The 26,256-nt window shown below is 41.2% G+C and overlaps 1 protein-coding gene across 17 annotated transcripts in view; it reads right to left on the bottom strand.

Moving 5' to 3' along the window:
* RFX3 (regulatory factor X3) overlaps positions 1 to 26,256 on the bottom strand; it is a 249,452-nt gene that overhangs the window by 79,842 nt on the left and 143,354 nt on the right. For all 17 annotated transcript variants that reach the window (XM_025181558.2, XM_025181555.2, XM_075931653.1 and 14 more), the window contains 2 exons: positions 23,425 to 23,522; positions 5,273 to 5,531 (listed from right to left, as the gene is read on the bottom strand). In XM_025181558.2, coding sequence (XP_025037343.1) covers positions 5,273 to 5,531; positions 23,425 to 23,522 — 357 coding nt within the window. The remainder of the gene's footprint in view (positions 1 to 5,272; positions 5,532 to 23,424; positions 23,523 to 26,256) is intronic.

Genomic DNA, 26,256 nt, shown 5'->3' with positions numbered 1-26,256 from the left:
CCAGCAGACCCTGCACCTGGCACGGCTCGAGCCAGCCACCCGATGCCCCCCAGCCCTCCGCCTCTTCCCAGGACCAGGCTGGCGGCTCTCGGGAGCCTGCCCAGGACCGCAAGAGGCGGGCACCCGCCTGGTCTAGTGCAGACATCGTGGACCTCGTCCACGACCTCCGCACTAGGCACAGGAAAGTGGCCGTCTAGGGCAATAGAGCTGCCAGCCTGGCCACCTAGGAGCAGGTTTGCATGAAAATCAAGGTGGTCCACTGAGACCCCCGACCCTGAGCCCTGAGCTTAGAATGGCCGTACTGCGACAGACCAAAGGTCCATCTACTCCAGTAGCCTGTCTGCCGACAGCAGCCAACCCTAGGTACCTTGGAGGGGATGGACCAAAGACAGTGACCAAGCCATTTGTCTCGTGCCATCCCTCTCCAGCCTTCCATAAACTTTGGGCAGGGACACCATTCCTACCCCCTGGCTAATAGCACTCCATGGACCCAACCTCCATGAATTGATCTAACTCCTCTTTAAACTCTGTTCTAGTTGTAGCCTTCACAGCCTCCTGCAGCAAGGAGTTCCACAGGTTGACTCTTTGCTTTGTGAAGAACAACTTTTTGTTACTAGTTTGAAGCCTGCTACCCATTCCTTTCCTTTGGTGTCCTCTAGTCCTTCTATTATGGGAACTAATGGAGAACTTTTCTTTATGCACCCTCTCCACACCACTCATACTTTTAGAGACCTCTATCATATCCCCCCTCCGTCTCCTCTTCTCTAAGCTGAAAAGTCCCAGGCTCTTTAGCCTTTCTTCATATGGGACCTGTTCCAAACCCCTCATCATTTTAGTTGCCCTCCCCTCTCCCAGCCTCTCTCTTCCCCGTCTCCCCCAGTTTTGTTCAATAAAGACAGATTCTATTTTTGAACACACGTGTCCTTTATTTTGTACATCAGGAAGGGGAGCTAGGGAGGAGTAAGTGGAAGGAGGTGAGGAAGGAATGGGGTACGAGCCCCCGATGGGGAGGACTGGGCTGGCTCTGCGGGCTGCTCGGGGTGGAAGTTCTCCTGCAGCCCCCCATTGTCCCCTCCCCCCGGATGGCAGCCTGCGGCAAGTGCAGCCAGGCTGATGGCTAAGTGCTGTGATGTTCCGAGTGTGGGCACTCAGGGCACTCCAAGCCAGGACTGCTTTGCAAGCAGGGAACCCCTGAGAACTGTCTGTCTGGGGTGGGGGTCGGGTCCCTTTAAGCACAGCCCTCGGTTAGCCTGAGACAGCAGCTCCATGCTCTAAGTCCTACTCTGATGCCCTGTCGGCACTGCTTAACCTCTGTTCAGGGTCCACTCAATGTGGACATGCTAGTTCGAATTAGCAAAACGCTAATTCGAACTAGTTTTTAGGTCTAGATGCGCTAATTCGAACTAAGTTAGTTCGAATTAGCGCTGTAGTGTAGACATACCCTGAGATATCCTTTAAGGATGAATGATTGCAGCATGACTCTGCAATAAACATAGACTCAAATGGGAACTTACGTGTATAAAATGGGGTGCTTTTGCCATTACATTCAGGGTTCAGTCTTGCAAGCCAAGCCTCAGATCAGCCTCAGATCGTGATTGAAAGACCCCGACTCCTTACTCAGTCTTACTTGGCCAATAAGACTGACTTCAGCCAGACTGGTAACTATACACCATCTGCAGGACGTACATGTGTGTGTGTGGGGGGGGGGAAGAGGTGTGTTTGTCTTTATGAAGCATATGCTAGCTGCTTTGATATTGTAGTCTTCATAAAGGCGGCATCTTGCTTTTTCCCCTAAAAAGATACTGCGTGCTTCTTAGAAGCATAACAGCTAGATCTGCAAGAAGCCTACATCTGTTTGGAATGTACTATGATGATACATCTCAGGATTATGTTGATACATAAGAACCGCAAAATGAAAGTGAACAAAAAGAAAACTGTCAACAAATAGTCTATTTTTGTTGAAGAGTGCAATAAGTAAACAACAAATCTGAAGAAAAATACTAACTTTTTAGATTTTTTCCCCATTTTTAATACTAAGTTTCTAAGGCACTGTTAGTAACATAGGTTATTTTCAAAACATTTGACTTTTAAACTTGGCAGCATCCCAAAACTAACCTAATTTAGAAAAAAAAATCAGGACTAGCTAAAATCTTATTCATAAAATTGATCTGTTAATTATTACAGAAACTGTGATTTGATGAATGGGGATGAAGGAAAGGCAAAATAAATCTGCTTGATGCAAGTGGCAAAACAAAATTAGATACTGATATGACAAAAGTGATAGAGGTTATGATTAGCACACATAAATGGCAGTAAGCAAAGTTTCCATTGCTTACATTTCCTTTGTTTCCATGTGAATATTATATAAATTCATTCAAAATGCTTGAAAAACTTTATTGTTTAATTATCACAATGGGAAAGAGTTTTGATACACATTATTTAAATCTCTCAAAATAATTCTTTAGACAAGTATAGAAAAACGTTATGATGATGTAATTAAGATGAGGGTCACAAGTGAAATGAGCTCTAGCTATCTGAGCTTGAGTCAGCTATGCAAATAAAAACAGTTTTATTGCTAAAGACTGGATGGTATATTCTTAACTTCCAAGTACAATTAAAATTCAGTAGGTATTCCAAATCAGTTAACCATGTGAGCTGAAAATGTTATACTTCAGTCAACCCATTCATGTAATCAATTGAACCCATAAATACCGAGTGCCTAATGTAACAAAAAATATACACTATTTTGCAATTTCCTGCTTAACATTTTATCAGTAAGAAATGCATCTGCAATTTGTTCAGTTTCCTTAAAAGACACTCCAATATAATATACCTATCAACACAGGAGAAGAGGAAAAATATTATTCAAGAGCAATTTTACATATTTGAATTAAGTGTATCAGTTTTGCTGTACCCCTGCAACAAAACTGCTTTAGTAATGCACAATCACACCATACACTTACGACAATTTTTTTAAACATCTGGATCTAGAATAGGGGAAATCAGTATATTTACCTTAAAATATATTTTATGTTGTAAGCCATTTATTTCTATTCAAAATTATAAAAACACAGAAAATAATATGGCTTGTCTTAACGTGTTAAAATATAACTAGTGGAAAACCCATATTTTAAGTTGTCTATGCTCTTAAAAGACATTTTTTTCCATTTCATATGTGAAGCAAATATTGCCCTTGCAAATATAATTGTTGAATTCTAGATTATATTATAAAATCCTTTGTAAATACTGAGACATGCTTCCATATTTGTGAGAAAAAAAAATCTAATTTTTGGTTGAAAAATTTAACATGAGAGTTTCATACTAGTAAAAATTTTCAAATATAAATGATTTTAAGCTATTCCAGTACTCTTCCCATGTTTCTGATTTTTTTCAATTATGTTTGCTATTGGCATTTAATCAACAGTATACCTTAACTGAGCTCATCTTTTTCACTGATTTTATTCTGCTGTTACCTCAGATTGCTGAACTTATGACATATTATTTTATATGGCAACACAATGACATCATACCATTAAACACAAGATTATATCTGTACTGGTATGACCAGGTAACAAGACAAACTGGGTTGAAAGGAAAGGATGTTCTTATTCAAACTTAAGACCACTAATAACAGCTAAGAGAACACAAGAAAAAATTGTCAATTGTTTTTCTATAAACAGCTTTTGTCAAGTTTACTTTAGTGTAGAAAATGCTTCTGTTCACTTTTGCCTACAGGAAATTACTCTAGTTCCACACTTATTTTATAATCCTACAGGGTGGGTCATGCTAAACTGGCTAGAAGACCCATAACTTGAAATGTCTTTTATTTCATTGAATTGTGTTATAGAAGGAACTAGTGCAAAATGTTGTTCATAAAAGCCATGAAAAGGGAAAATATATGATCAGAGATTTTTTTTAAATTAAATATATCTGATTTATCAGTGATACTCCTTTAAGAACCACCTTTTAAAATTAAAATTCTGTGAGTGCTGCAACATATAATCCCTTTCTTTTAGTGTTCACAGAAACATACAAGAAACTGCTGCAATCTGAATCTCTGTTCTCTTAATTTTTCAGTACAACATTACTTAGGCTATGCTTCACAATTCTTTTAATTTTTTTCTTTTCATTCATAATAGTTCTCAATAAAAGAATTCACAACACTATATAGTGATGGAAGTTTATTTCACTTAATCCTTGATTATATTAATGCAATTAATTGCTCTTTTACAAGATCATTTGCATTATCTGATGCCACAGAAATGAGCCCATCATTTCAAACGCATACAGCATCCAATGTTGTCGTATTATTAGTTGATTTTTACTGATTTCAGCTGTCTCCAAAACTAAGATCCCTTAGTTTTTTAGTATTTTTTTCATAATATATAAATATTATTTAGTCATGCTTCATCTCACTATTCTTCCCCAAGGATATTTTTAGTTTTCTCTTTCTCTTTCACTCTTCATAATTTCTCTTGTCCTTTAATTTCTACTGTCCATAATTATGGCAGAATATCCTCAGGGAGTAGCTAAAAATGTACATTAGGGCTATTCAGTAAGTACGTAGTAAATATAAACCTATATTTCTTAATTAGAATCATGACTAAGTTAAAGGGATAGGACCATGTTTGCTTTGTTGTTTATCTTTAAAGATTAAGGTTGCCCATCACTGTGGTAACAGAATGCATCTTCACATCTATTAGTAATTCACCTAATACAATAAGGTTCTGATTCTTATTAGATTGGGGCATTTGGGTATTAACAGAAATAACTAGTACTTGTCTACAAGCAGAACAATATTACAAGTTAATATAATGGTACTATTCAGAACTAATTATGACTATTTTGAGATAGGGTACAAAATAAATACCAAAACTGGATTTAGAAAATGTAATGAATGGAAAGAAGTTATATATACCTGTAGGACTGAGATAATAGTTATAAAATTAAGTTATATAAATGAAGTATTCCTAGCAAACTAATATTTTGCTTCATTTTCAGAAAGCAGGAAAAAACATGTCCATAAGGCCCTGATCCTGCAAACATTCAAGCATGCACACAGTTTTATGCATATGAGCAGCTCAGTGATGTAAATGGAATAATTTATATGCACAAACTTAAGCACATTTATAAATGTTTCCAGGATAGTGCCAAAGTCACTTATTATTTCAAAGACATTATTTCTGTTACTGAAAACATACATAATCATAAAAGAGCCCAACAAGAGCCAAGAAACTTGCTCTAAAAAAATCAGGTATTTCTGAATACTTACTGTAGCTGGAGAGGCCCGTGTTGTATGAGTCACTGAATGAGCAGAATTTTCCATTGAATTGCCAATCAGATAGGTGCCTCCAGAGCTGCTAATGAGTTGTCCTCCTGTGACACCCATCTGAATACCTCCAGAGCCAACCATACTATGAGATGAGACCACTGTTGTCACTTGTGCAGAACCTCCTTGAGTATCAAAGTAATTCCCCCCGGTGTTTTGGCTATACATCTGGGTTTCTGTGTAAGGGTAAGTTGTTGTTCGGCTTTAGGGAAAGAAAAAGAAAGGTATTTATTTGTATTCTTTACTGGGTGAGTGCAACGTTATCACTGTGGAAATTAGTATACAATAGCTGCAAGACTGGCACACAACACAGACCTCCACTGACAATAATGTTTTACAATGTTTAAACTCCGGTCATCTGAAGAAGTGTGCTATGCCCACAAAAGCTCATACCACCATCTACATGTTTTGTTAGTCTATAAAGTGCTCCCAGATCAATTGCTTGCTGTTTTTTTCTGTAAAAGACTAACTCGACTACCCCCTGAAGCTCCTAAACAATGAGTGATTGACTTCCATGACTAAGTATTGAAATAAGTATCTCCCCCCATATGCATTATCAGGCAGGCTTAATCTCTGACCTCTTAGATTACCAGCAATGACACACCCCATGTATTCTGCAATTTTAATTTTTGGCCATAGAATTTCTGCAGAATTTGCCCCTTTGTTGCAGAATTGTGTCCCAGAATCTGACTGATTTTCAACTGTTACTAGACGTTATTATGGCAGAGAAAATCTCAAAAATGTGACCTGAGTTTATACCCAATACAGTGTTATTTATCAGTGTCTGCAGAGAACATAAAGCAATAGCTCTGGAGAGAGGAAGTTACTAGGCTTGTGCAGTAATAATGGTTTTTCAAGATGTGTGTACCTATGGTGTAGGTGTATGTGTGCCCCTGCGCCTCTAATTGGAGATTTTTGGTAGCAGTGTTCATTGAGGCACTGCATGTCCACTCCCTCGAGGCTATCTAGCACTAAGCAGGTGAAAAAAGCCTTCTCCACCACAGAACCCTATAGAGAATTCTAAAGTAGAAGGGAGGAAGGTGAGTGGTGGAGCACCCATAGGGATACACACACCTCAAAGAACCATTGTTACTGCACAAAGCAAGTAACTTCTTCCTCTTCTTCGAGTAGTGTTCCTATGGATGCTCCACTGTAGCTGTCCCCCAAGCAGTACTCAACACAGGAGGCTGGGACTTCGGCGTGGAATCTGTTACTACATAGAATACTAGGGAGCTAAAGGTGGCACTGGGGGTTGACTCTTCGGTGATCACATAATGTTCCGTGAGTGTATGGGCAGATGCCTACGTCACTGCTCTGCAGATTACTAAGGAATGTGACCAAGGTAGAAATTGACTTCGTGAAGTGCACATGGACTCCGTACAGAAGCTCACTGTGCCCTTTATAACAATGAAAGCAACCAGAGACCTGATCTGGATAGTCTTCGAGTCAATTAGGCATTGAAAGTGTAACCATGTTCACGGTTAACCGATGAGCCTGGGCGCATTGATTAACCTTCAAGGTTACATGCAGGGTCCTGGTATGTGCAGGGAGCTGGCTTAAAAATATAGTAGGATAAAAAAAAATGATACATTTCCTGATGAAGTAGGTTCTCATTACAAGGATCCATGAAGAGGAATGGGGAAGGAGGGTTGGAGTGGGGAAGGGACATGAACTGAATGGCGTAACTCTTCTAAATAATCCCTAGAACCCATTTGTCAGAAGTGATACAATTGTTGTGAAATAGGGCTAGGCGAATTCTGAAGGGACGTGACAGGTGTGTAGATGTAAACCAGTAGTCTCCAACCTTTTTAAGCACAAGATCACTTTTTCAATTTAAGTGCAAGCCAAGGTCTACCTCAAACCCAAATACCCTTGCCCAACCTCCTTTGTGCCTTTTTGGAGGCCCCGCCCCCTGCTCACTCCATCCTCCCTTCCTTCCCCATCCTCCCTCACTTTTATCAGGTAGGAGCAGTGGGTTGGGGTGCAGGCTCTGGTCTTGGATCACAGGATTTGGAGTGTGAGAGGGGCTGTGAGCTGAGCTTAGGGCAGGCAGTTGGGGTGCTGGAAGGGTTTCTAGGGGCAAGATCTGAGAGGGTGTTTGGATACACGGGTGCTTGAGGGTAGGGCTGGTGTTTGGAGTGCAGGAGGGAGTTAATGATTGGGGTAGGGTTTCAGGATGTGGGCCCCGACTGGGCACTGCTTACATCAGGTGGCTCTTGGGTGGTGGTGCAGTGGGGCTAAAGCAGACTCATCCCTGACATGGCCCTGCACCCCTCCCAAAGGCAGCCAGCAAATTCCCTCCCAAGTCCTATTGTGACCCTCACTCTGCTTTGTGGAGATAGAATAGAGGGTGGGAGAGTGGGCACCTTGACATCAGCACCCCTCTTCTCCTTCCTCTATCCTGCACAGCAAGCAAGAGGCTACCGAGGGTTGGGGGAGGCAGCTCTAAGGCAAAGGGCAGGAGTAGTGCAGCAGTGGAGGAGGGGCAGCTAAAGTGCTGGCACTTGATAGCCTCTTGGCCAAACCAGTCAAGATCACCTGTCAGAGGCTCCAAGATCTATCAATAGATCCTGATCTACTGGTTGGTGATCACTGATGTTGCAAGATATAATTAATTGTTCAGGCTCTTAACCTGCCATGAAAAGTGCTTAGAAGAGGTGTGGCTTGAGAGGTAGGGGATTAGGGTGCAGACTTCTTCCACTTTTGAGTTCTGGTTCTTTTAATTATCTTGTAACTGTGCTGAGATGGTGGGTATTGTGTGGCTGAGAAGTATATCTTCTCTTCTGCCCTACAGTGTAGTTTCCTAGGGAGTGTAATGTGGTCCAGGATTCCAGGATTGGAAAGAAGAATCGGTCTTTTCTGTGAAAGAGTTTGGACCCTTCAAACTAAGTCATATGCCATTTTTGGGCAATGAGAAAGGTGTAGTCAAGAAGCCTGCCTCAGTACCAATGAAGAACACTCAGGCTGCTGTATCTAGCATCAATATGGTTATTAACTGATCCTTTTTAAGGATGGCCTGAAATTGCTACTTTTGTGTCTCCATTAAATGTTCCAGAAACACACTGAGTTTTCCATAATTACTAAAATCTTATTTGGCCATAACACTCCGATAATTCACAATTCTAAAAAGTTATGTTAGCAACAAATACTCCATCTTGCCAAACCGATTGTATGGGGCTAAGTTAACCTTATGTTAGTTGCTTCATGCCTTAACCACATCCACAATGATGGAGTTGGGTTGCAAATGCTGAAACAGGAAGTCTGCCACTTTGAGGGATAGGATGTGTATGTGCCATCTTCTGTACAGGAATCTGCAGCTCATCTGCCACCCTCTTCGCAGGATTCTGAAAATTCTTATGATCATCACCTAGTGACGGGAGGAAGGGGAGCGAGGCCTCATCTGATAGAAATAAAGAGAAGTTTGCTGGAGGAAAAGCTTCCCCTTTCAACCCTTCTTCCTGTTCTGAAAAAGTTTCCTCTAAGCCTGGCTCAGGGACTCTGGACAGCCACGCTGTAGGAGACAATGTGGTATACTCTCTATGAGAGACACTGGATGGCTGTGACGTGTGTGTCTATTGCCCAAGTATTGCAATAAGGTGATAAAGCGGAGAAAGGCATGGATGGGCTTTGTTCAGCGGCAGCGGGGAGTAACCTTGTATTGTGACAATGGGCCACAACTTCCACCTGGCCACTGTCAGACTTGTCAGTGGATAGTGGTGGCACTGACTTGGCTATTGGTGCACAGCCCGGTGCCAAGAATGATTCTGGGTGCCTGGATATGTTTGTTACTGGGATTCCAGAACCAGGTAATGGAGATTGCAGTTCTTCCCTACCCATCTGGTCTCCATGGTACCAACGCTCATGTGGTACCCTTGGCTCACTCAATGCCCTGGAGTATTCATGATACTTTATCAGTATCAATGGTTGAGATGGTGCAAAGAGCTCCTAAATGAGAGCTCTGTTGTGCCAAGTACTGAAAATTGTCAGTGCCACTCTTTTAGAGAAAATACAGTAACTCTCTTTCCCTGGGCACCAAGTCCACAGGTCTCTAGGGGTATGTCTACACTACCCCGCTAGTTCGAACTAGCGGGGGTAATGTAGTCATCCGCAGTTGCAAATGAAGCCCAGGATTTGAATTTCCCGGGCTTCATTTCCATGAAGCCGGCCGGTGCCATTTTTAAATCCTGGCTAGTTCGAACCCCGTGTCGTGCGGCTACACGTGGAACGAGGCGTACAGCTAGTTCGGATTAGGCTTCTAATCCGAACGAGGCGTACAGCTAGTTCGGATTAGGAAGCCTAATCCGAACTAGCTACTCCGTGCTGCGTGTAGCCGCACGGCACGGGGTTCGAACTAGCCGGGATTTAAAAATGGCGCCGGCCGGCTTCATGCAAATGAAGCCCGGGAAATTCAAATCCTGGGCTTCATTTGCAACTGCGGATGACTACATTACCCCCGCTAGTTCGAACTAGCGGGGTAGTGTAGACATACCCTAGGATACCAGAGCTCAAACATTAACTTTGCACTCACATGGTACCGCAGATTAGTGTTCATAGTACATTGGGAGTACCAATGGTTGGGAAGATTCAGAGCACTCCATACAATGGAGTTTTGTCACATCTGGTACCAAAAATTTTCTCTGTGCAACTCCTTTAGAGACGGTACAGTAATTATCTGGGGCTCCTTAACATTTCCTCAGAGCTTGACTGCCCCTGTCTTCTCAGGTGGCATGCAGCCTCTGCTGCAGAGTAGAGCTCACAGATGTGGGGTAACCTGTTTTAGAGATGAGCCACGGTGCCCAGGTAGCCCCAAAGGGGAACCCCTGCTAGCTGGCCAATCACTTGGAGCTAGTTTTTCTGGTCAGTGCCGAACCGAGGTGACCGTGTTGGAGAACCCTCGGGCTGGAAGTTGTTGGACCCGACAGTCCCAGCCAAAAGAGATTTAACCTGTACTTAATTATGCTAATGATGTAGGTAAGGAGGAACAACTGCTTTTTCCATGTGAGGCTAAAGGCAGTTGAGAAGGAAGTGGGGGCTTTTGCCAGCTCAGCTAGATAGCATCTGGGTAGACCATGAGAGAGGGAGAGCACATGCACAGGCTCAACGGACACCACTACCAAAAATCTCCAATTAGAGATGTAGGGGAACACATATACCTACAGTGGAGCACCCATAGGGACACTTCTCAAAGTAGTGAGACCTGCCCAATGATTTTAATCGGGGCCACTGAAATTCTGTGTCTGAGAAATTTTGCATTTTCCCCAAATTGTCATGGAATTCAGCTTTTGTGTCTCAGAATTCACCATTTTCCTGCAGCTGTGCATCACACTTTTTGCTTTCTCTGACCCTTCTGTGCCAGAATCTGCCTGGCTACTACTTCCTGCCTTCCAGCTTTCTCCAGAAAGATGAGTTAATGGAATGACAGAATATGCTGCCTACATTAAACCATGAAACCAGACACCACAGGGTATGGGATCATCTACAGGAGCCTGGCTTGCAGCCACAGATCAGGGAAGGCAAAAGTGAAGGATAGTAAGCCAGGTAGCCCAGACAATAGTGCAGTACCTGAGGCAGTTGGGCTACTAAAACTAGCCACTAACTTTCACTTCCCTGATAAACCCAGGGAGGAGGCAGCTTAGCTAGATCATCTTAACATCATGGGAGCTGAGGCTTAGAGAACTGAAGTGTACTGCTTGGCAAGCATGATGAAAAACATTTATTGAAAGTCATCCTCAACAAATGTAAGATTAATGAGTATTTTCAACTCTGAGCTATATCTCTGCAGGAAGGGAATGGCAACAAAGGATACTTTAAAGCAGGGCTACTTAACTTTGGAAGCCCCGGCCTACAATGATACTCACAGCCCATGCTGAGGGCTGCAACTTAAGTGTGGTTGCATATATATAGAAATATATATATGCAAATAGCTTTTCACACAATGCCCCTGACACCTCCTCCCTGAGGGCTAGAAACACCAACAACCCTGTACCTGTCTGTTCCAGCCAGCTTGTCCGCTTGTGTCTTTCAATGCTCATCCCGCCTGGGAGAAGCCTCGCTATTGTGGAGTGTGTTCCCAGTGGAGGCCACCCGTGGGCTGCATGTTGAGCCCCAACGTAAACCCAAACTGCACCGCAGGCGGCCTATGGGCTACGTATTGTGTAGCCCTGCTTTAAAGGGTGATTTAAAGGGCCTGTTGCTGCTGTAGTGGCAACTGTCCCATTTCCTCCCCCCTGCCATTGACAAGTCTTTATCATGATATGGTTGGAGACCTGAGCATAAACCTCTTCCAATGGAGGAAAACAAATAATCAATGGCAGAAGCAGGCTGTTATGCTGTTTGATGAGCAACTTCTAGAGGGAGATATGAAACACACATTGCCAATGAATTGCACAATTTACTATGAGAAAGAAGTGGAATGTTACATGATATTTGTGGGATCTGGGGACATCTTAGCTGCGCCACTATTTAATTAGGATATTCTGTGGCATCCCAAATTACTATCCTTCTGGAAAACAAGATCTGGGCAAGACTTTCTATGCATTTTGTCAAAACTATTCAGAAGAGTCCATGTGCATAAGGTAAAACACTTGGCTTTCAAAAGGTTGAGCATTCTGACTTAACAAGAGAGTCTAAGACAGGAACCAGAACTAGATCCTGGGTCAGCTGTAAAGCAGTGCACTACAAGCCATAACAACACATTTTTTCAAGAATGAAAAAACTGATTTATTTATATACTCGATTTATTAAAATGTCAGCAAAGCAAGGGCTCAGTGATAATTTGTTCTCTAGATTCTGCAATCTATTAGCTTTACAACAATAGCAGAATCCGAGAATACATGGGACCATGACAACAACACAGACCAGAACTTGTCTGCGGCCATTATGAACTCCCTTGGGATTCTATCTTAGCTTCTGAAGTGGCTCCAAATGACATGAGGCTTAACTTTACATTTTTAATGGTTTCAATCTTTGTGCTATACTACTTTTATCATGTGAGAGTGGAGCTTCTAAAATTGCTTTTAAAGTTTTTCTTTTTTTTAAATGATTCCAACCTACTCTGTAAAGTCCATTGAGATCTACAGCTGAAAAGGACTATATAAGAGCTAGGAATTATTATTACTATTTCAAAAGTTTAACAACAGCCATGATAAGTCACCACCAATCTACGACGACGGCAGAATCATATGGAACAAACAACCAGTGAGAAATACTTAGTGAGGGGGAGGAGTTCCTGGATGTGCATACTACTCTTTAGCAATACCTCTTCTTGAGATCTGGAAGCATTTATTCCAGTGCATCACAATACATCCCAGGCATGCCCTGTTATATTTTGTTGTTTACGTGCCATTTTCCTCTAGCTATTTAAAAAAATCCTTAAAATACAATTTCAGAGAATAAAAGAGTTGTTTTACAGAATGACTGAGTTTGTAGCACAGCAAAAGAGAAAGCAGTCATCCAATTGTGAATTCAGTAAATCTAGGCATTACTGTAATACTGCTACTAAAATAAATTCTAAGATGCATAGCTGAATTTCTAACAACTGACTATTGGCACCTAAATCCTGTTACTTAGGTTTTTTTTTTTTTTTTTTTTTTAATCTTCAGTTTCAACTCTCATTCTTTTTTGGAGGAAATGTATGTAATAATAAATAAATTCTTGGGTACAGAAAGGGTAAATCTTGTTACTGTTCTCCCTTAAGTTTAGACTGTGTGTATGCGCACACACACAGAGTGATTTATTCCCAGCTGACTCTATTATTAGGTTTTATGTAAATGTCAAGCCTCTGATCTGTCAACTTCTATAAATTAGTGTTCCTGCCATCCCATCATGCCTTAGCCAGTAACCTAGCTCTACGTGACCCTGAATTTTCTTTGAATTACTAATTCAGTACTTACTCCATCACTGTACTTATGTTTGTATGTAAGGGTTGTTTTTCTTTAGTTTTAGAACCACTTTAACTTATATTGTCATCTTCAAAAATATTTTTCGCTTAGCAATTTTTCTCCCCCCTCAGTGTCATATTTTACATTAAAAACAGCCATCTAATTATACAGTTTTGAAGCTGGGTAAGAATCTGAACTTGAGAATGTGCACTCAAGTTGAACCTGTAATTTTTGGATGCTAATCATCTTTTAGTTTAGTTTCAGAATCCTCAATTCTCCAGCTGTAAACTATAAAGACTGAATTATTAGTTCACATTGCTAATTATAAGCGCTTACAATTAATGGAAAATATGAAATAATCAATATATATGTATATAGCTAGAAATATTGGCACCTATTATAGTGATTGTAAAGCAATAGTACACAATATTTCTATGTTTAGAATAAGGGGAAAGACTGTTTTAGAATTCTATTCATGCTTCTGTAGTTCTAAGGGTCACAACTGTAAAACCCTGAATTACTCAAGACTTTTTTTGTGGACTATTCCGTCTGAGTTTGTACAAATGTTTGTGAGAAGTAATATCAATATTTTTGAAATGCAGATTAGCCTTACACAGAATATAAACATTTATAAAGGGACATTTCATTGAGCGACATAGTTTATACTTGTATTTTTGAAATCAGTTTAGCCTTATGCAATACATAAACATTTCTGAAGGGGCTTTTATTGAGCTATACAATGTGATGGATATAAATAAAAATATGGCTAGCTCCAAATAATGAATAAGGAGCTGGGGACTTATGATGATGCATGAAATTGGTAATCCCGTCATATGAAACAAATATAATGCAAAAATGAACATTAGCAGCCATGGGTGGGAGTAGGCAGAGGAAGGCATTTCCTTCCCAAAACTGCCTATATTCCCTGCCCCTGGGGAAGGCTTGGGCTGGGACTGCCTGGCTGCTGGGGAAATCTGGGGCCAGGACTGTGGATCCCCGGTTGCTGGGGAAGACTGGGGCTAGGGATGCAGCTCCCTGGTCATCGGGAAAGACTAGCGCTAGTGTCTTGGCTCCCTGGCTGGAGCCTCAGCTCTTTTGCTACTGGAGAAGGCTGTGGCTTGCACCTCAGCTCTCTGGAACCTTGTCTCCCTGGTTCCCAGAGAAGGCTAGGACTGGCACCTCAGCTCCCTAGCTGCCAGGGAAGGCTGGGGCTGGGGCCACGGCAGCCCAGCCGTTGGGGAAGACTGGGGCCAGGGCTGTGGCAGCCCAGCTCCCTGGACCGCTGATGCGGGCTGGGGCCTCAAGATGGCAACCCTGGCTCTCCAGGTGGCCAGTAAGGATCAGGTTGGGGTTGGGCAGGGCTTGGCTCCTGAAAGGGAAAGGCTGCTGAAGGGGCAGGGCCTTGGACGGAAGGGGCAGGGTTGGGACTTGCCTTCCTTAGATGGGCCATCACCCGCCACCTACACTAGCAGCCACGGGCTCAAACAAGAGATCAGCTTCATGGAAGGAATATGATGGGCATTGGTCAAACAGAGAAGGAACCCCATGTTTTGAAAAGTACCTTGAGCAAGATCAGATCAGTAATGAAAATCAGATTTTGGAGAATCAGAAAAGGGAAAAACAAAGGAAATGAAGAATAGATACCATCTTGATGTCTTTGTTATCAGCGAGCGTGAACAGGTTCAAACAAATTACACTTCAACTTCAGAGAAACAAGATCATAATCTACTGTAGGAAAGTAAATGAGAACGATGAAGCTGACACAGAAATTGTAAAGTTGAAAGAAGCTGATCAGGCACCAAACAAGTAGGAATCATTAAATAAAGGAATTATTGGAACTTGTTTTCAGACTAGATTCCTCAACCTAACAATCATACAATGTTATGCACCAAACCAGAAAAAAGACTGGAAAGAAACGCCCCCCCTGCTTTTTATGATTTTTTGTATAAGATGAGTTAACCAAATGGTATCACAGTGACAATGCATGATTTTAATGTAAAGGCTGGAAATCACAATGATTGGTTGGATATAAGGATGTTAAATATCGGTTAATTGAACAGTTGAGTAACCTTGTGAATGCTTATAGTTTAGTCAACTATTCTATAGTCCCTGGGGGCAGGGCTGACAGCCAGTCCGTTTTGGCCTCACTCCCAAGGAGCCCTCTGCCGTTCCACGCTACTCCCTTGCAGATTGGCTGCCTGTCTCCCTATGCTGCTGCTTCTGATAAAGAGGAAGCAGCACAGGGTGACAGTAGCCCCTGTCTAGGAGGAGTCTGAGCTCCCAGACCCAGCGTGAGCTGGAAGTGATCTGGACTGCCTGCCCGCCAGTTTCCTAAAACACTTTCAATGCAGAGCTACAGCGGGGGGGGGTAGATCCTGAACCCATGGGAGTCAGGACTGAGCCAAGACTGTTGGCCAGCCTGCTAAAAAATTTACTGGCAAGTGGGGGAGAGGGAAATGCACGCAGTCTATAGCATTAACCTATAAGCTTTTGCGTATTGGTTAATCGAGTACACTATTACATCCACAGTTGGATAAAGGTACAGGTTGTTCTCTAGTCCGGCACCAAACCATAGAATTTGACGACCATGGGAAGTCGATTTTGTCTAGCAGCTTTACCAACACTTCCACTGCTTACTGGGCTCTTACAAGACATTTAGAGGTAAATTACACATAAATAACAGCACAGAACACTGAGAACCAGGACTGATGGCTATAAACAAACTTTATAGCAGAACTAGAAACTTAACCACACCTATGCTAAGCGGACTCACAACTAACTAAAATCATGCTGGACCATGGATGTTGCCAGACAAGACTGCCGGATTAGAGAAATTCAACCTATACAGGCAAGTGCGGCAGGGGTTTGGACATGAATCAAAATGGTGAAGAACTAGCAGAAAGTTGCAATGTGAATGACCTAGTGATAAATGGAACAGTACTCCCTTCCTCATAAAGGCATTCATAAAGTGGCAAAGAACTTCCCAAATGGTACTACAAAGAATCAGATACATTGTTTCTGAATTTCAAGGAAGTTTTGCAGCTCACGTGCAGATGTATATGCATACAGGAGAACAGACATGGGAAGTGTATCACTAAATTGAAGATCAAGTTGAAGAAAATGAAAAAAGGTTGAAAGAAGGCTAAGAATCAAGATAATAAAATTAGAAGCCCTAGATATATAAAGTGCTTTTTAGCTCAAACTGGTGAACAAGTACTGTTCTCAAGGAATCAAATGAAAGAAAACAAAGACACTGATACCATATGGGAAGATACCAGAAAATGCTATCTAGAAAGTGCAAAGACAGTCTTAATAGCAATGAAATCTAAAATATATGAATGGACTAGTGGTGCTCTTAGGCAGCAATGGAAAAAAAAAAGCATAAAGCAAAAACTTAGGAATGCTAAGACAAAAAGAAGAGACAAGCAGGTATCAAGAAGAATATAGAGTTAGAGAGAAAGATAAAAAGGAATGCTAGAAAAGATAAAAGGCCATTTATTGACAGAATCTGTCAAGAGGCTGAAGACGACAGCCAAACAGGTGAATTTACTACTTTGTATGACACATCCTAATAGGAAACTCTAGCAGTGTTGGAGGCCTTGTTAAAGATACAAATGGAAAGGCTCTTCATACAAAACAAGAAAAAAAGTAAAAATGAGCAGAGCATTTTCAGGTCATTTTAAATAGACAAAACTATTTGAATTACTAGAAATACATGATGAAGATCTATCACTAGAGTAGGGATCTCAAACTCCTGGCTTCCAGGTCATTCCTGGCCAGAGCAATTGTGCAATCTGGCCCGGGACACCAGGCGGGGCTGTCTTTAACCTGCTTCTAAGCCCTGCCCTTTTCCACCATTGTGCTATCGTCTCCACTCCATGCACTTCCTGCATTGGCAGTAGTATGCTAATTTTCTACAATTACTCTGCACACTCTCTAACATGTCTAATATACATGTTATGCATGTGTGCATGGATGGTAGTTAACCTGCAAAAAAAAAAGGTCAAGAAATTCAAAGTTATGCATCCCATAGTAACTGCATCACTTTCTTTCACATTTTGGCATTAATCCCATGTCCCAGAATGAAGCCTGAATAAACAGGTTTTATGAAGAGAGCTCCATGGGACTACAGTGAACAGATTCCTTCATTCCCAGGATACAGAAAAGAAATATTGCATTTCATGGGACTCAATACCACCATAATCTCATCACATGCAAAGTATAACCAGCAGATCCACAGAAATCCCCTATTCTTGGTAGTGAAGAACTACATTCTCAAACACACAAAGGATAGCAATTCCTCCTGCATAGACTCTCAAACCACTGGAACCAAATACACAGCCTGAGGCTGGATGAACTAATAGGAAGTCATTGCTTCCATTTATCCAATTTTCTTTAACTAAAGAAAATGCATTTATTTATCAGAGAAAAAATATTACAGATAAGTACAGGTTGAACCTTTCTAGTCTGCCACTCTCTGGTCTGCCAGCATCCATGGTACAGCATTATTTTAGGTAGACAGTTGTCCACACATCATGGGTATGGCCAAGATTCCTGCAATCCCATAAAGATTGTTTAAGAGCTCTCAGTGTTCTGTGCTTTTGTTTAGCTCTGATTGACCCCTAAATGTCTTCTCTAAGAGCCCAGTAAGCAGTGGAAGTGTTAGTAATGCTGCTAGACAATACTGATCTCCCATGGTCCAGCAAATTCTCTGGTTCAGCACTGGTCTGCTCCTGAGGATGCCAGACTAAATGGGTTCAACCTGTAATTTGCTTTTCTCCACAAGTTAACAATAAATTAATTCTATGTATATTATATATATAGAATAATTCCACAAAATATATCTGCAAGAAGAATAACTATCAGAGAAAACTTACACTAAAACAAGGTTGCATGATAATTCAACATGTAGAAATTCCATTATAACATTAAATGAATAACGTGACAAACCATTCAGCCTACATATTACTGATTACAAAGACACTTTCAAAATGTGTTAAGAAATAAAAACAAACATGCAAGCATAAACAGCAAGACAGTTTTTGTACAGGAAGATAAACACTGCAGAATCCAGTACTCGATGCAGTATTTCTTACTCATGGAAAGAGAAAAATGTTTTAAAATCCACTGGACACACAACAATTAAAAAAACTTTGTGACTTGAGTAAATAAAAAAAACCTTCCCTTGTACTTTGGAGCCCATGTTCTCTGAGGATTCTGAAAGCAGGGAAAAAGGATGGGAATCCATGCTGATTACAATATATTGAAACCCATCTTTTCTGTAAGTTAACTAACCATTTTTTCTTTCTGTATGTGTCATTGTGGATCCCACTGAAGATGAATAGCACAGAGTATCTTCTTCAGGGTGACAGGCATGATGTGCACCAGATGCATTAGATAAAGAAGGATGGAATACTGTTCTCCTGAATCTGGTATTGGATTTACCAAGCAAGAACAGTACACGGGGCTTTAGAAATGAGAGCAGACTGTTATACCGCATAGACTAGAAAAGTTCACATACTGGAACATTTCTGAAACAAGTCAAGGATGTCGCTTGAGCTGTGGCAGAATAAGCCTTGATAGACAGTGGAAGAGGTATATTTGCCAGCTGGCAGCACAGATATGAGAGAGTCTAATTTTCATCTTGCTGCTATGAGGGAACTATAAGAAGATTGTGGCTGCAGAGCTCTTTTTGTCAGTGAATGGGAGCACAAAGAAGCACACAACACATGTGCAGACCCAATGGACACTGCAACTGAAAGCAATTCCAAAAACGAAAATGATGATGGCTGGTGCAGTAAGTCTGGATACTACCTGGAAGAGGATATTGGAGAAGTATAATGCCAATCTCTCAGATGCCAATGACCAGGTACCTATTACACATGAGTCTGGGAGGAGTCATCAACTCTAAAAATTAGCTGTTAGGGTAAATAACAGAGTGATGCTTCAAGTTCTGGGAAGGTGGCACACAGTCATTAACTTCAAGGCTTTAAAACTCAACTGTAAATTCCTCTTGGCAACAGATGACATTCAGTATGCCCTGATTGGGACGGACTTCCTGAAGAAATACGAAACCACTGTGAATTTCACCAAATGTTCCTGTTTCCTCTCGGGAAAATGTTTTCCTTGTCCACTACAGATGATCACGTAGAAGTGTGTGAAATGGTAGTGGGGAAAAAAATCTGAAAGAGCCTCTAAATTTGAGATAATTACCCCAGGAATATCAGAAGGTTGGTGCCAGGATGGTGAAGGCTGCCTGACTGAGCCCTAACCTTCAAATAGACTGGAGCTCCTCGTTGGACACTTGATTGGTAGGAACTAATGTGCCAGATCCTGGCATGGGTAGTCAATGTCTCACCAGAGTCATTAGTAGCATATGAAAGTATGATGATTGGTACACTTGAGAGGAAAGTGCTGTTCCTGCAGGAAGATCACAAAACCAAGACCCCTGGTGGTGTGAGGATGTTGAAATCAGACTAGAGTCAAGGCAAGAAAGGACTGGAAAGAAAGGCCCAGTGAGATGCAGAAAAGTTTAAACAACACAATGTGAAGCTTGAACAGATGAGAGTAGTACAGGAAGTTTTGTTAAAATATGCAAATATATTTAGTCATGGTGACCATCTTCTGGGATGCACTGGGTTAATCAAGTATTGGAACAGTTCTGGGAATGCCAGACCCATCAAAGACTCGAAAGAAGCCTGATTCATTTTCAGAAGGAGTTCAAGCAATGGAAGATAGTGGGTTCATTAGGCCCTCTGTGAGCCCATGGGCTGTTCCAGTGATGTTGGTGTGGAAGAAACATGGAATGCATAGACTGAATGATGCAACTGCTAAAGATGCCTATACCTTGCTCCAGACTGATAATACATTGATTGAGTGATTAAATACTGATGGTAGTTCACCTGTGACCTTGCAAGTGACCAATGTAGATGTAGCCAGAAGGTAACACTAAAATAGCACTTTCACCAAGGAGTGATTTTTTGAATTCAATATGACGCCATTTGGTGTGTGTAATGTGTTTGGTACATTTCAGAGGCTCATGGATATTGTGCCAGCAGACTTTGAGGGAACACTTTACCTAGTACACCAAGATGAAAGCATTGTGATAGGCTGAACTTTGGAAGAACTGCTGCAGAAACTGAAATCAGTACTCAGGAAATTGAAAGGTGACAATCTGAAAGTTAAGCCCACAGTTAGTTTTTACTTTAGTGAGGTGACATATTTGGGCCACATGATCTCTATGGAGGGAGCAAGCCGAGATCCAGAGAAGATGGATATGTTGAAGCATAGGTTACATACCAAGGTACAAGCCAAGTCTCCAGCTTTTGAGGTTTTGCCTCCAACTACAAAAGATCCATAGCAGACTTTGCTATTTTGGCCGGCCTCTTACACAAAAAGGCCCCCCGCTCCAGATTTGAAGCTCTCTGGAAATGTGGAAGACACCTGGAGAAGACTTAAATAATGTGTGGCACTATATTTGCAAAAAGTTGAACACCATTGAATTCCATTTGGCTGCCATAGTTGGTAAGAGGGAACTATGGAAAGTCCATGGGTGCTCCAGCTTTGACTGCCCTTACAAGGAGCACAGGGTAGGTACATGAATGTAGGGACACTGCTATTCAAAAGACTACAATCTCTCAAACATGGGATGCATGCACTACTACTCTGGGATTAACTCTGATATAAAGAAGAATGTTGGGTTTTATTCAAGCCTCTGGAGGAGAATGTGATTTAACAAAGTGGTTTTCAAACATTTTTTTTCTCATGACCCATGCCCACAACCCAACATAATTTGACTAGAGTGGGTTCCAGAGTAGGACTAAGGAGGAGAGCTTTGAGATGGCTTACCTTGAGCAGACCATGCTGTACCCTTGAAACAGTAGCAGGTTCCCAGCCAATGGGAGTGTGGAGTTAGTGTTCAGGGCAGAGGCAGTGCACAGAGCCCTGGGCCCTCCCTCCACACACCTAGAAGCCAGGCCTGTTGCCAGTTGCTTCTGGGGTGCAGTGCAACCTGTAGTGCCAGTAATAATAGGCAGCCTTCCTTAGCACCCTCACTTGTCACCTGATCACGTTGCAGCAATGAGACTCAGTGCCTGTCATTCCATGACCAAGTACTAGATCCTGACCTGTAGTTTGAAAACCACTGCTTTAACAGACAGACTCTTCTTGCCATTTCCTCAAGCACAATCCTTTCTGCCCATCCCCTTTAAATTGTTCCTGTCCCAGGCCTGTGGTTTTTCCACCTTTGGCTCCTTATCCAGTCCCATTATCCTTACCTATCCAGTTCCAGTCTCCACTGCTCACGCTTCTCATTCAGTCCCAGTCTTCTTGCTAATCCATATCAAGTTCCTCCCCATCCCAATTCCTTGTCCCCTGCCTCTTTGCCCAGCCAAGTCCAGACCTGCCTTCTCCTCATCTGACCCATCTTGGCCGTTAGTAGTCCACTGATTGGCTACAAGTGACACACACTGTCCCAGGGTTGCTCATCTAATCTTGGTGCCTCCCTCCAGCCCCTTGTGTCAGTCTCCATTGTCCAGCCAGTCCCAATCAGGTCCCCTGGTTCTTCATCCAATCTCTTTTTCCTCCTATCTACTGCCTCCCAACTACAGTAGTCTTGCCCAGCCAGTCTCAATCTCTGGCTCAGCAAGTCCCAGTCTCTCCTGGATTCCAATCCCAGTTTCCTTGCAATGTCAGTTCCAGTTTCCTCCTCTCCCACAGCCAGCTTGCAGTCCCATTTCCCATCTCACAGGCTCTTTCTCCCAATCTACTCTCACTGCCAGCCCTCCTCGGGGCTGACTTTTCTTCCGTCTGTATTCAAATCAGACAGATTTTTCATTTAGGCTGCTTGAGCCAAGCAGGACACTCACTGTGAGCAGTGGATAAAGAGAATCCTTGCTCAGTTCTAATAACTACACACAGCATAGCCTGTAGCAGCCCAGAACAGCAACTGAAAAAAGAGTTCTGCTTAGCCCACTACAAACAGAATGTTTGAGAAATGTAGCTACTAAGAAGTCTCTACTGAGCATGGCAAAATTTGTCAAAGGATTATAACTTGGCAACTTTGGGCAGATATTCACTGGCATGACAAAATGAACATCCCTGAGACAAAGACTACCCTTGTGAAATTCCAAGTCTATGCTTCAAAGAATGGGGGCAATTAGGGCTTTTCATTAAAAGACAGCCAAAATTTTTTTAGATGGGCAAAACAATATATAGGAGCTGAACTGTTCCACTGGAAACTTTTCAGACTAATTTAGCCCAACACAGAAAATTTCAGTCCAAATGGTTAAAGTTTGGCAAAGAGATAAGAAACTGACGGTAGGGTGTAATAATTGGAATTGTTGGGCAACTTAACAACAGCCAGTGCTATCAGCCCTGCCTAGAATAAAATAGCCCTGCCTAGAATAGAACAGATACTTGAGTTGAATGTGCAAGAGAGAAGGAAAACAAACAGCAACGCTGTATGTATGGGAGGAGAGGAAGACTGAAAGAGATAACTTCAGAAGAGTTGCTACCCCTGAATGTAATGCTGACCCTGATGTATCACTTTTGGATTATTAATAAATAAATCTTTGCTTTGATTCCACACATGTATTCCTTGCTCCTAAATGCACTCAAAGCACAACACAGATGAAAGAAGAGGGTATCTGGAGAAGGGAATCATGAAGAGCAATATGAGATGTTACTCTTATTTACCTCCAAAAAGGGAAAGAACATTCATCTCATTAAACACAGTTTAAAAACACATCATTTCTTTTTCAGAAGTAATTGTTATAGTTGCCACATGTAGAGAGTGCAATTGGAAATGGGATTACAAATGGAAGGAGACATGAGTCTTTTTTCTTTTAATATGGTCACTTTATTGTAAAATTAGAGAACACTTTTTATGGCTAGGATTTAAACTTGCCCTTAAAACTAAAGGTTAAAAAACATGATAGAACTTTTTCCTTAAAATTAATTGAGGTATATTTCTACAACTGTTTTAGTTGGACCTAGCAATTACATCTACAGTATTCTATCTGAAAACACTTAAATGATGTGCATTCATCTCCTATTTTCTCCTGAAAATTTCAAATGACACTACAAAGAATAAGCTTTTAACCACTGACAATTTCTCTCATCCATGTGAAAAACTGAAGCCAGGAAGATATCATGAGAGATGTGTATTTAATCACACATCCTGCCACGTATGGAATTTCCAATTAGTAAACTTACATAGCTCCATTTGTGTAGACCGTGTCACTTCCCTCCACATACTGCACCTGTGCTGGGTAGACATGCTGTACCTGCTGCACGGTCTGCACCTGCTGTACCTGTAAAAAATAAAAACAAAAAAGCACCAGGCACTTTATGGGACATGGTATTTTGTAAAAACAATGTCCACTGCTAAAGTGGTTTTAATGGCTGCTAAGCAATATTAAATAGTTATGGTTCTAACAGTTCTTAAACAATAGAGAATGGAATTGCTGTGGCATAGGACTGCAATTACTACATTACAGTACTGACAATTCAGAGCCACATCTTTGGGAGTGCATGTACTCTCAATGCCAAAGTCAGAACCACCTGAAAAGCAGTAGGCCATACATTTGCTCCTTCACAACAGCAGCCTCCTGGAACTCACTTCAGATCCTTTCTAATTAAATCATAATCTACTCTCAAAAAGAACTAGAGAAAATGGATTGGAAGTGTGGTTCTGTGCTGTTCATCTATTTTAAGAATTATACTTTCTAGTATAGGAATTGCACTTCCTCTAGCATGGCCTTGTCTACCCTGGATTTTTGCTACGGTGCAATTACACGGATATAGTTGGCTGGTATAAATCTCAAGTATGTGATGTGCTGGTGTAAAAACTACCTTGCATTAGTGTGATATACCTGAATTTCAAATTGGGGTAAGCTGCATCAGTGTGCATCGCTTTTTATGGGCGTGCTATTAAACCGGTGTGACTATAACAAAATCCAAAATATAACTAAGGCCCTACTCTGAGGCTACATCTATAGCCCTTCTCAATGCTCTAAGATTGATCCACCAAGAGTCAATTTAGCAGGTATAGTGAAGACTTGCCAGATTTACTGCAGATCACTGTCCCATCAACCCTGTTGCTCTACTCTGGATGAGAGAGTATGGGAAATCAATGGGAGAGTTTCTCCCATTGACACCCCCCTCTCCCTCCTGGTGTAGAGCCAGTGGTAACAACTTAAGGTATGATAATCTGCAGTAGTGCAGATGCAGTTGACAGCAGAGATTCCCCATTTAAACCCAACTTTGCACTCTGCTGCCCCAGGTACCACATACTTCAGGAGGCTTGGAACATAATCCCATCCTATATCTGGAATCCAAATAAAAAAAGGTAATGTTGTATGAACTGAACGTCAAATAGCAACCGCACCTATCTCAGTGACAGAAATATTTCTTAGACATGCTGTTGTCAGGCAGCCTTGGACCTAATAAAATATGCCTTAAGCCTCCCAATACTCTAATTCCCCTGTAGCATGGTTCTCATTTCATTCTGTGGCTCATCAGGAAGAACAATTTGAGAACTTCTCAATTAGAACATCTGTATCATCCTGACTAACTCTTCAACATTCTGACTATAACATATTTTCTCTACTTTCTTTTCTGGTACTGACTCATTCATTTAGAAAAGAGATTTTGTAGCAGATGTATAGAAACTCTTCACTATAAAGTCTAAATTCAGAAAACAACACTTCAGCAACAATATTCAAGTTAGAAAAATGGAGGTTTTTGACATTACACTTTCTGAAGGTTATATTAATTGGTATTTACCATCAGCACTTTTTCAAAATATTTCTACTGTAGCCATTTATATAAAGACAGTACTGCTCTTACACAGCCTGTTCTTTTGGAAAGAGTACCTGAAGTGTTATTTTTCAAAAAAAATTTAAATCAAGTGGCAAAGATGATTTCTTAACAAGTCAAAGCTGCATATATTTCCTCTCCAACTAATCTTTGGCTTTATAAAAGGGAGATTCAGTAAATAAATGAAATCATGAGACTACTACTTAATCCAGAAAGCTCTTCTCTTTATTTGACTTCAAAGCAGATTTTGTGCGTGAAAAGTAATAGAAATTATTGCATCACACAAACATTTCTGTTGAAGTGTAATCCAACCTTTTGATGTTTTATGCCTTGAATTCTTGTGCCCTCTGTCTTACCCTAAACTGTAAACCCAAATCATACTTACTCTAAAAGAACTGATGGAATCTGTTCCAAAGCCCATTGAATTCTATGCAAGTATTTTCAACAAGCTTTGGATCAGTCCTGAAAGCACACCTTTCAACCTTCGAATGTGTCAATATATTTCATAAGCCATCACAATTTGTGGAAAGCGGCTGAAATGTGGAATGTGTATTTTGTTGTGTCTCATACGATAAGTGACAGAAGATGATAATGGTTTTCAAGAATAAAATCTATTTTAAGGATTTTTTTTTCTCCCTAGGTGAATCAAACAAGTTCTGCAATCAGACTCAAGAAGAGAGACACACACGCTCCATAATGTCATCCATATTTTAAATTTAAAAAGTATAGCAGGATACATAGGACTTTTTAAAAAAGAATACATTCTTGAACGCCTACAGCTTGTTTATTAATTTAATAAGATGAAGCCTAAAAATCCTTGCAGCAGTATGAATAAAAAGCAACAGATAACACCCACTCTGCCACCTTGTGAAAGAGCATGCTTCATAGAAAAGAAAGGAGGATGTGTATTGACTTACTTAAAAAAAGCCAACAACAAAACCCTATTAGGAATTAAAATTGTTGTAACTGGAAGGTTCCATGGCAGTTGAGTGACATCCTAAGTCTAAAAATCAGTAGTTCTTTCAAAGTTGCAATATCACTATGAAGCCTTTAAAAAAATAAAAAATTACTGTGGGTCAATAATCGAGATTTGATGCTACTATAGAAAAACATGCACACAATCTGGTAGACGTGCATATATTCTGTATGATTCTTTGAGGTAAAAATGTAAAAGATCAGGTAACTCCCAAACAGGTTTTGGAGTTTAAGAAAAACTTAATGCAAATC

This window comes from Pelodiscus sinensis, chromosome 6, assembly GCF_049634645.1.
Source record: "Pelodiscus sinensis isolate JC-2024 chromosome 6, ASM4963464v1, whole genome shotgun sequence".
Classification (NCBI taxonomy): domain Eukaryota; kingdom Metazoa; phylum Chordata; order Testudines; family Trionychidae; genus Pelodiscus; species Pelodiscus sinensis.
The sequence above is the reverse complement of the archived record's forward strand: the minus strand, read 5'-3'. Positions and strand labels throughout refer to the sequence as shown.